This window comes from Pseudopodoces humilis, chromosome 11, assembly GCF_049639895.1.
Source record: "Pseudopodoces humilis isolate 2021_Gansu_Grassland_sample_001 chromosome 11, ASM4963989v1, whole genome shotgun sequence".
Lineage (NCBI taxonomy): Eukaryota > Metazoa > Chordata > Aves > Passeriformes > Paridae > Pseudopodoces > Pseudopodoces humilis.
Window position 1 is genome coordinate 13,494,036 of NC_142210.1, and position 12,127 is coordinate 13,506,162.

At 35.9% G+C, this 12,127-nt stretch overlaps 1 protein-coding gene across 4 annotated transcripts in view; it reads right to left on the reverse strand.

Moving 5' to 3' along the window:
- Positions 1 to 754: 754 nt before the first annotated feature.
- The window catches only part of OPA1 (OPA1 mitochondrial dynamin like GTPase), a 49,326-nt gene continuing 37,953 nt past the window's right edge, over positions 755 to 12,127 (reverse strand). For all 4 annotated transcript variants that reach the window (XM_014256172.2, XM_014256170.2, XM_014256171.2 and 1 more), the window contains 2 exons: positions 3,201 to 3,278; positions 755 to 2,681 (listed from right to left, as the gene is read on the reverse strand). In XM_014256172.2, the coding sequence (XP_014111647.1) occupies positions 3,214 to 3,278 (65 nt within the window). In that variant the 3' untranslated portion in view covers positions 755 to 2,681; positions 3,201 to 3,213. The remainder of the gene's footprint in view (positions 2,682 to 3,200; positions 3,279 to 12,127) is intronic.

The following is a 12,127-nucleotide window of genomic DNA, read 5'->3' on the forward strand; positions in this document are numbered from 1 at the left end:
CTGATGTATTCACCCTCTGTTTGGTTTTTACGCTTTACATTTTTTACATTTCCAAGATTTTAATTTCTCTTGTAAGTCTGATAACTTAGGATGACATTACTAGTAACTATTGAGAAGAAGTAATTCTTGACATTTGAAAAGACACTATTTGTATCTTTTTCATGAAAAAGTGTCAGAATACCTCTTGGCCATTAGTATTTAAACTTTGGCTCATAAATGCTTAATTTTATAAAAAAACAGAAGTAACTTAGCATACCTACACAACAGTAATGAACATGCTTTGGAAATGAAATATCCATTTATGAAACAACAATGTTTACATTCGGTGATTCTCCTCCCTAAGCTCCAAAAGATACAGAAATTACAGACTAGTCACTGCTCCTTACAAAAAAATTGCTGTATCCAGAATCTGAAGGTAGCCTATGAAATACAGAAAAAACACCATGAACTTTGCAGACCAGTTTGGAATAACATACTCTTCAGTACCACATGAATTTTAAGCAGTTCAAATAATTGTGTTTTCTGTCTCAAAACCTGTAATATTCAGCACATCCTTCTTATGCTGATTGACATAGGATCTTTGTCTAAATGTATTACAAAAATGGTACATTAATTTATATAGTAAAGGTGATGGTACAGTCACCGCTAACCTGGTGCTGACACAGCTCTTTGGAATCAGACATTTTGGTATCATTAATATATACTGATATCATTACTGTACACATGTTCACAATAAATGAGAAAAAGGTCAAAGTGACTTAATCAGGTGCAACTGCACCATGTTCAAAACCCACATTTTATTATTCCTTCAGTTACATTTTTATTCAATAAATACCTAGTTTCCATGGAATACATCATGCTAAGTCTTAGATGAGCAGCACAGAGAAGTTGGAACTAAACCCATAGGAACATCACACTAAAAGAAATTAACGTTGGGCCAGTGGATGCAATATTTTGCAACATTTACATTACACAGAAGTTTCAAACAGTGATCTCTAGGTAAATGCAAAAGTTTTAGTTTGTTTCTTTGTTTGGTTTTTTTACAAAGTACAGACTTATTTCACTTGCTATACACAAAGGTGTCTGCCTTCAAAATTGTGCAAACTTACATTTCTAAAGTTATCTTCAGGGGATGGTCATGACACAAGCCATTTTTTTATTTTTCGGTTCTCAAACACTCATTTTCAGGAATTAATTTCAAACAGAAAATCTCCAAACATTCAGTTAGATCACCCTGAAATATTTAACCTTTCAACATAATTTTGCTTAGCTTGTTAGCTTTTTGTCCACATGGCTGAATATTTGATGTCCAAACATTTGGGGAACATCTTTCCAAACTTTGTATTTTTTCCTCTGAGAGCAAACCAAAACAATATCTGTTGGAAAACATTCAGATTCCTCTCTTTGCATTTCTACATATCAAAATCAATTGCCTTTTCAAAAGGGAAAATAAATCTAGTTCAGTTTTTCAATGTACATAATCAGACAACTGCAACACAAAGTGTTTCAGGCCTAACACCTTCTTCCACACAAGTATTCAGAGGTGCATCCAGATCATTTGTGGCAAAATGTGGGCAAAGAAACGTGGTGGAGATTAACCACCAGGCACCTATGATAGACAGCTTGTATCATGCTTAAATTTGTCACAAGTAACATTTCTATGGCAAAACTTAAAGGCGGTTTTCAGTGCCTCACTAATTTTCCTGAATGATAGACATCAAGTGGGTGTAGAAGGACCTTGTGCATAATATTCTTATAGAAGTGATTTTGGTCTTACAGTAGCTATTAATAAAAATGAAATTAATGACATTTTTCCTTCTTTTTTTTTAAATGGGAAGTAGGAGAAGTTGGAATTGTACATTCTGTCTTTTTAAATTTCACATGTATTCCATCAGGTTACTCTGTACCTATGGTGCAGGGAGGAGTTAACAAGGAAATCAGAGTCTGTGCAATCCCAGAAATGAAATGTAATCGGCTGACATTCAAGAGTAACAACATTTATCAGGAAAGAACAGGTAAAAGGAGCAGCTGCTGACATTATTTCCTGAGCCTAAGCCTTTTAAGATGTCATTGAATAGCAGTCTATGCTTTCAGGTGAAAGAACTATGAGAATTGCTTGGCTGACATCTCTCAATAATTTGAGAGTTGACCAAAATCCACCACTTCCTCTCAGGATCTCAATACAATGCTTTTAGATGTGCACCACAGTGATCAGCAAATGCTTCAACACAGAGCATAACAAATAAAAATGGCATTACTTAGAAGGACATTTTAATGTATATACAAACACTAAAACGTTATGTCAAACTCCCAGAATCATTTGCAGGCAAGAAAATGACAACACATTTATGAATCTGATCCAGCTCTACCATACAAGACAGATACTAAAAAAAAAGCTTTTTCCCTTTCAGGAAAAAACCCTTAAATGTACAACTTCAGCAAGCTCCCAAGCTATCTCATTAATACACAAATCAGATTCTTCTGTGTATGTAGCTTCAAAGATTAAACAAGCAGGTGGATTTTAACTGAACTTCTCAATCCCACGAGACATTATTTTCTTTCTCCTTCAACATTTCAGGATGCTCCCCAAAGGATAGGAAAGAGAATGGGACACAAAAGCCATTTCATTTCAGTCTTTGTGCAAGGTATCCTGGAGAAGGCTGCATTCTTGTGTAAAGTTGCTGTTGAAACAGAATGACCATTATTTTAAAATATGTACAAATGTATGACAGCACTTGGGCTTATGGATTTGAGAATTAACAGAAATGAGATTTGGGAATTACCTGCATACAAATATTTTTGCTAACAATATACAGTGTCTTCAAGAAAAACAAAAGAACCAAAATGCTTCCATAGAAAAGTGTTCCATTAATTTTGATTCTAACTAGTTATGTTTACTTCTCTTAATACAGATAAAAATATTGAACTGAGAGTAATCAAATAGACTACAGTGACTCACAATACTTAAATAACTGGTCAGTAATTGTTTTTTCACTAAGTTTCATATCTGCTTGTAGTGTAAAAGTGTATCATGCTGCAGATTAGAAGCAAGAAGCAGCAGCAGCAGCCAGACAATGGAATAAAAGAAAAAGGAATTTCCACAAAGTCTGTATCAAAACATGCATTTAAATGAGATGGATAATTTTATATAAAGCAATGAGGCAACTGTAGCAATCTCTTTATGATCAAAACATAATTACCTGCTTGAACAATCTACTTTTCTTGATGGAGGGCTTCTATGAAGGCTTCAAGTTTCTCCTGGATTTCCCGAACTTTTTCTAGTGGAAATAAAAAAATCACTGTTCAAGTACCTATTAAGTATCTGAGGACAGGTACCGAGAGAAAAAAAAACAACAAAAAACCACACACAAAAATAATGAACAAAAACATGTAAACACAAACAAAATTAATGCTGTCATCAATATTACCCTAAGCATATTTTTTCTCAATTACAGAGGTTTACAACATTTTTCTACATCAGAAAAAAAAAAACCCTGTCCTGTTCAAAGAACTCCTACAGATATATTTTATGATTATTTTGCTAATTTAATAATTCAAAAATTTACTGAAGGAATCCAATACCAGAAATATATTTCAAAAAACTGAAATTTCCATCAGATTGTGCACAGCAGAACTACTGCACACTTGTTACACACAGAGAGCTCTTAGGTTTTAAATAATGCCCTCTGGTCCCTTTCTTCTTTAACCAAATGTCCTCATTCCCCACAGCAAGTGTAACAAACACCACTAACCATTCTAAATAAAGCTGAACACTCACGTCCTTTCACCCAGGAGAATTTCAGGGAGCCACAGGTCAGTGTTTAGGACATCTCCCCCAAAGGGCACACACAATGTTAAAATTGTTTAAAATGTGCATTTTATTTTCTTGCATTGCAGTAGTAACCAGACGGATGTGGGCAGAAACTCATTTTATACAAAAACTAAATCTGGGAGTGTACTCCCCTACCAAAACACGACTTGACCACAACTACAAATAGTTACAAGGAATGAAAAGGCAAAACTGATTGCAAAAAATCCAGGGGCTTAGGCATTTTCCCACTCTTTTCTCAATTCCACACAACACTTGTCATCATATAACCTATTTGATTAATTAAATTGCTTATGAAGCAAGATTTAGAACACAGTTGGAATCCAAAGCCTGTGAGGTTTCCTGCTTCTCTCTCACCACATCCTCATTTGAAGCTCCTTCTGTGTGTGATTATAGGCATGAAAAACACACTTCAGAAATATGAAGGAATGAGGGGAGAGCAATAGGACAGACAAAAATAAGTTAGATGAGCATAAACACAGAAAAATATTTTTTTCCAAGCTAAAAATACTATTGGATTAAGGCCATATGTTCCCATGTTTGAGATACAGGGTTTAAGCTTTCTTAAAAAAACTTTTATGTTTTCTTCTCTTTATCAATACCATATGTTATCAACTTTGTTGAGCTGAAGTATCAGCAAAACAAAAAGAAAAATAAAACAGCTTTAAATGGAATATGTAAGCATAAGTGGAAAAAAATTACCTACAAAGAGAACAGGAATGTAGCTACGGGAACTGAAAGTTTAATCTAACAAAATGACAATCCACAAACATAAAATCCATTTTAGAGTAATAGTAATAACAACTCAATTAACTCCTGCAGTCCTGTTCTAACAGAAGTAGAGAATTTTACTAAGTATTTGAAATAAAGTATGGAAAATAGCCTCCACAAGTATGTAGAAACCTCAAGCTTCTCTCTTTATCTTGCAATTCTTAGGTGATGAAGGGTAAGCCACTGACACTTTCAACACTTCAGCATGCCCTTCCCCAGTGGTGCTTATCTACAAACAGAAGTACAGTGAAGCTGAATCACACTCTAAGTCCTAAGAAAAAACAAAACCAATGAAGCTTCTTGAATTACAGCTGATTTTTTGTTTCCTTTTAGGGCACTTTGATATTAAATGAAAAGTACAGTCAGTGTGAGGGCAAAAGCTGTACCTTGGAAATTAAGAAACAGCAGTAGCTGATTTTTACCAGGTTAAAAAAAAATTCTGATTCAGTTCAGCAGAATCTTTGAAAGCCATGAATGAAAAAAAAAAAAAAAAGGTAGTCCCATGATCACGTCTCCTTACTGAACACATTTCAAGTAGTGAAAACACTATCTTTTTAAATCAAGAAAAGAATATGCATGGCATGACAGTATATAAACCTCTAGTGTATAGAAAATGTTATTTCTAGGGCATTTATTCAGGCAACTACTTAGCTTCCAATACTGTTGTTCTATGAATGTTTACAAAATCAGCCTTTGAAATAAATAACATTCTACTATTTTGGACAGAACTAACATATTTTTTGACCACACCATGCTGGATGGTGCTTTGGCCAACCTGGTCAGGTGCCCCTGACCCCATGTCAGGGAAGTTGGAATGAGATAATCTTTACTGTCATTTCCAACCCAAAATATTCTATAATGATTCTGGGTTTAGAAATTATTAATCCTGGACTCTGCTCTCCAAAATGAGCAGCAGTTGCCTGTGATAACTGGGGATGATATCTCACGACCCAGTAGATCTCTTTATGTTGTGCTTTCAGTGGCTTTCTGTGGCACTTTTTTTCCCAATTGCAACATTTTCCCAAGGGTGTTCTTTGTATTAATCAAGCCATTAGATCCAGTGAAAGCAGGAAGATTTAGCAGTATTAAATGCAAGTATTTTCCTTTCTCAACCTCTTGCTAACAAAATATTGCAGCTCTGAAAATTAATACCATCAGCAAAAACCTGCAATTATTATTTTACCCTTAAAAAAGTGTTTGTGCCAACAAATCTATTCTAATTTTCTGATTAAGGCATATTAAAATAACAGGATAGCAAATATGTATTCCACCAGAATATACTGAATCAGCTGTGTTTGCTCAGAGAACATGTATACTAAAATTGACTGCATACTATGAGCACTTTATTAGTTTTTATACTTGGACTGAATTGAAATGATTACTTAACTGTAGTAATTATGAGGTCTTGAGGTAATTTAATACTTTCAATTAATATGCTGGCTATTCTTACAAAAGAACAGCTACAATGAGTGCAAAATAGCTGTAATTATTCATGCCCTGTATTTTTTGCCATAGTATAAAGCCTTTTGCAGCAGCAGATCCCAGGCAACCTGTAACACTCTCCTGCATGTCCATTCTGTAGCACAGAGAAGCAGTCTGCTGAATTGGTTTACTTTAGAAATAGGCTGAGGGCAGAATTATGCATTTACACAACACTCATCTTAATAAACTAGAGGAGTGCAAGGGCAGGCCTTGCAGTTCTGGGCTGTCTACAGTTTCATCAGCACCATGTGACTTTGTACATGGAACATTCATTCTCACAATTCAAGAATCAGGTGCTACCCAACTTCAGGGAAGTTCTTGCCTCTGTGAAATGCACAAGCTCAATACCCACATTTGTAGGGTTTTGACTGAGACTTAGATTAAACTATCAGTCATTTACATTTGTAAATTACAGTACATTCTGTTTTGAGGAAAGTTAATCAACATTCCAAATACAGAAAATCATCTGGGCTTCAGGTAAGAATACTTACTGCAGAAGTAAATTTAGGAGTAGACAAAAAGCGACCTCTTGCTCCATGTCTTGTGATACTATGTGTTTTTCCAAGGAAAAGTAAGCCACAGATTAAAAGCATTCAGCTTGCTAGCAAATTACTTCTGTAACTGGTTGAACCACCCAAGCTCTTTTATACAATCCTCCCATGTCACAAAAGGAATTTTAACAAAAGTGCTACACTCTTATTACAAGGTACCGTGTGAGTTTTAATACACATACTGCTTACACGGATTCTAGAAAGATGATGTGCTCTTTGCTAGCTCTAATGCAGACCTGAAGTTACAAATAAGCAATTCTTCCAGCACCTGTTAAACACTAATCAAAAATCAAATTAAATCAATGAAGAATAACTGTAACTAAACCCTTGTTTCCATCTCAGAACAGTAAAATTCACAGGCCTAGGGGCCATGAATGGTTATTCTATTTCCCATTTACCCCGTGTTTACCTAAAAGATAAGCTGGTTCATACATCAACTCATTATGCCTCTTGATCTGGTCATGAATATTCCCATAATCCTCCCTCCATATCCCGTAAAACTTCACTGACAGAATGAGGAAATTCTTTATTCAGATGTCTTGAGATCCTCATTCATGCTCAGTCTCTCCTTATCTCCATATGAAATGATATTGCTACTCACTCATTTTCATTAATCCTGTGGTCCCAAATCTAAAAGGCTCAGAACCAGACTAATTGAACTGTAATGAGGATTTGGAATACACTGTGAACGCAGAAAGATGCAGGCACAGATAAAGTTTGCTTTTCCTACTATCATAAGCTGGTCAGAAGGGAACCCCCCTGAAATATTCAGTCTTACAAGGAAGGTATGCTTTCTGACTGCTGTCTGAGATACCCAAGCTTAGACAGCAAGAAACAGTGCTAAAATGAAACAGCTGAAGCAAGTTATCAAGTAAATCTCCTGAGCTAAAGCCAAATAATATTAAATATAAATTACAAAAGCAAAGTATATTAGTGATTTATTTCAAACAGAATCCTAGAGGCAATAAAAGGTTTTCTTGTATTTTCTAGCTGTGTTAATTGGTTTACTAAGAGACGTGGCCACTCTGTCTTGATTATGGCTCTGAAGATAAATTTATTTTGAAATATTCAAATACATATTTACCCATAAAGAGCCAATAATTTTAGCACAGAATTTTAAAGACGTTCATGTCTGTCTGTGCCAGAGTACATGACTACTTTGAGCAAATCAAAAAGCTTTCCCTTCCAAATTACAAATATGCACATATGATATCAAATTTCAATTGCAGCAACAAAACAAATTCTAAAATCTTTCTGAACAAAAATCCATCTTTATTTTGTACTTTGATGAAACCTACAGTATGAAATGACCACAAAAATGTGCTAATATCTTATTATAAATCCTCCTGTTCTACATTAATGTAGACTAATGTCTCCAACTAGTGTTTACATGGCTTTGATATTTGAAAGCTCATGGCTGTTGCTCCTTTTGCTCTGGATTGTGTTTAGACTTCTTCTTTAGAGTTCTCCCCTTCCCCTTTTTTTTCATCTTCCTTCCTTTCTTAATCCCTTCCTTGCTTATGAACATTCTCACTGCTTGCTGTGCTACTTCTATGTTATGGTTAGTTAACCACAGAGGCAGAAATTTGGAATTTACTGCTGTGAATGCATCATCTTTCCTCTGTTAAAAAGGAAAGCCCTGTCAGTCAGGATTCATCACAATGCCCAGAAACACACCATTAAAACTAGACATGTCAATCCAAAGTTTTCTATTGAAAGCTGATTTTTACCTTAGGGCTAAGACACAAACTCCACAGTTGTATACAACCCCCATGAGCAGCCAGGTGGAGAAAAGGGGGGGGAATCATCTCTTTGGAGTTCAGCCTTTTGTGCCACATTCCTTGATTTTCTAAGGGCCATGCAAAAGCTTTACTTCTTGTTAAAATTGTATGAGACAACACACTCCCGGCACTCCAAACAATGCCTCAGAAAGTAGACTTCCCAGCCACAGCTACCTGCAGTAACACGCTTACTCATGCTTCGTGCAAACACTGCGGTAATTCCCTGATCACTGCAAGGTCATGTCCTGCTGAATTTTAGAAAATCCTTTAAAACCACCTATCACATTTTTTGCCAGTTTCCTCTTGTTCACATACCATATTTTCCTCTGGATAAGGCTGAGAGGAAAGCTAAAGTTTTAAGGGGAGAGGAAGGAAAATAAAAAGGCAAAACCACCCAGGCTGCCCTTAAAGAGACAGAACATAATTTGTCAGCTGCAAAGACAGATTTATAAGTAGAGGGCCCCCTCTGTTCCTTTAAGGCTGTAAAACAGATGGGAAGTGAATGGACAGTCAAAGGGTCAAGAAAACACATGGGAGGTGCTGCTTGTATGCTGTATGTATGTTCCCAGCAAGAGAAAGAGGTCAAGATTGTAACTGCATGGCTGGGTGCTGGAAAGGCCTTTTCTTTAAGCTGTTACAAAGACAAACGCCATTCTTCATCCTGCTGTCAAACCGCTATAAATATTGTTTGTCAAGAGAGTTTCAGCAGCTAGAAGCTTTTTTTTTTTTTTAAAAAGACTGAGCAGGAGGATGAATCATGTGAATGATTCTTAAACAATTAGCTCATTAGAGTAATAAAAGCACTGCAGAATCCTGAAAAGTTTAAATGGAATTTATAATAGTTCATATAGTAAATCAATCCATCATTAAGAATATACAGCCTTTAAAATGCAAGCTTGCAAAATTAGTTGGCATGGTCGTTAGTTACCAGTAGTTAGACTCAATGAAGATGCTAGCTGATGCTACATTGTAGTAGCTGTCCTTTAATGTTATATTTCTTATATGTGTTGCAATCTACCATGACATTTGAATTTGCATACAGTTTGATCTCCTTTTCCAGGACCATAACAGAAGAAAACATCAAGGAGCCTGTCTCCTATGAAGATACAGCTTTGTTTTCCCTGTTGTAGGCAAATCCACCTCTTAAACAGGAACACATCACCTCCAAATTGTGTATTTAGCCTGATGTAGAAACGAAATAAAATTAAGAAAAAAATCTTAAGACAGAAAAAACCCCCAAGTCACAGGTGCCATCACTGAAGTTACTTTGTTGCAAGTATTACTATATTAATTAGTAATCCCTTCATAGCACACCTGAGCAAAGCTGTCAGCTGCCTTTATGAAACAGTATTACCTTTATTTCACAAGTTATTTTTGCAAGCTACTGAACACTGCAACAATAATTTTGCATTACTAAGAATGATGTTTAGCCCCAGAAATGGGAACTGTGTATTGTGCTGTTGAAATAGTAGATTACTAATCAATGTCTTGATCTACAGCTGCTCCAGATTCACTGGTGAGAGCTCTCAGTTTAACAGAACGGCTTTGGCCACACGTTTGCCCCCTCTTTGGTGGAACAGAACAGAAGCTGGCTGTGCTTCTTGGAGCAATCCCTGGGGCTCCTCAGGCTGGTAAGCATGAAATCCTTCTGTCTCTGACAGAGCATTTCAGAACTGAGCTATGGGGCTGAAGCAAAACTGACAATTATACAGACTACTGACTTTAAACAACAGACATTTCCATGAGCTATTCATCAGTTCTGCTTGTCCACAGAAAGGAAACTAAATATTACCAAACTGTGATGTGAGGTCACAAACTATTTCTACACTGTCATTGAGGTTAGCCAATGTACCAGTGATCATTACCCTGTATTAAGTTGCAAGTTTATGAGTGTCACAAGGTCTGCAGTATCGAGGTAGGACTTGGGCATCTTTCAGTCCTCTATTTCCATCTCAGATTTTTTTAATTAAAACTGCTCTAACAACTCAGTCTTTCAGCAGAACCTGGCTGTGTTGCTTACTGGACAGCTGGAAGGACCTTAGTAGCATAATGACAAGGCAACCTTATAAAATAATCTCATCCTCTGAATCTCATATTTACGGCTACAGAAGATTGAACATCCAAATCAAAACTGTTAAATGAGAACAAATCAGAATACAGTGATACTCATTATTTTGTGTGCAAATAGTGGAAAGCCTAGAGGCAAACCAGAAATACTATCCCAATGATTCATCCAGTGATGTAACAAAATATGAACTTTTCCTTATGCAGGAAAGATATACACAGCAAAGATGTTAAACTACTTACGTAAAGTCTACTGTAACCTTAAGGCTATGAAACTGTAAAAAGATTTTAACATAAAAAACAACTGATATATGTTGTTTCTCCACCCAAAAGAAAGTATACTCAGTAATTAGTTAGATAATGAATCAATATGCCATCATGACTACTTAAGTTAAAGTCTCTCTAGAAAATGGCAGAAAATGAAGTGGTGATTAGATGAATTTTTAGATAATAAGAATAATGTTTAATAGTCAGAAACTGAAGTCACCATATCCAAATTGTTCTTTTTTTCTTTGCTATCATTCCTATGGGCAAAGCGGAGTCTACTACAACTAACAAAGTGTAACATACATAACACTGATCTCTCCAGCTTTTGAAAATGGGAATGTTACATTCCACAGCCCCATAGTACTTTAGAACAAAAGCATGTATTTGTCCATTTACAAGCCTGTAATTTATACCAATAGTAAATCTCTCCATGGTAAGTAAATCTCTTCATGATAAGTACTTAAATTTTGGTTAATAAGTACCCTTCCAAGGAACCAGTACTAAAGAGAAGATAGTGCCCAATTAGATGTTTTCATCTTTGCATCATTCAGAAAATTTGAGGAAAAAAATAAATTCAGCAGACAACACCACAATGACCCTCAAGTACAAAAGACATGGGTCTAGAGTAAGATTAATAGGAATTAAACATGTCATTATTCATGTAGCAGTTTATCACTATTTTTCAATGTCAACTTTAAGTGATAGGCTTCTTTGAGTCAGTGAAAAATGTGGTGAACTTTGTATGGATCCGTTTTAGGACCTGGACATCACTGCCTAACTCTTCATCAATAACTAAGAAATCACAGCAGACAGGCTTTGGTCATCTGGGATTCTTAAGTTAAGTAAACCATCACTCCATCACAGGATGTCTACAAGTGATGTATGTTCTCCCCTGAGGATTACTTCCCTCTGTGAGAAGATGCAGCTTTCTAAGGCACTTTCTGCCATGACACAAAGCAGGAACTACCTTATCTGCACTTTGACACACAGACCATCCTACACATTCTTCTGGTTTTAATTCATTAGTTTCATGCTGCTGCCCCAAAACTCAAGAGAAAAAAAAAAAAAAAAAAAGAACATTTATGTAGTGTCTTTCACATCAAAGCACACTTGCTTGGGTTGATTTCTTAGATTATCTACATGGAATTAAAAACATGATAGTCATGCAAAAAGAATTAATTTGCATTCTAACAGGAAGTTTGCAAGTCTATTGTGAGATATTGCTTTGGTTCAAAATTAGAGGAAATTGAAGACACAAGCGTACAGACTGATTCCAAGCACAAGTTCCTGCATCATGGAGCACCAGGACCTGCACAGAGCTCAAAGGGAGCACAGGAGTCATGCTGCCACCAGCACAAGCTTGAACTCGTTAAGAAACAGAC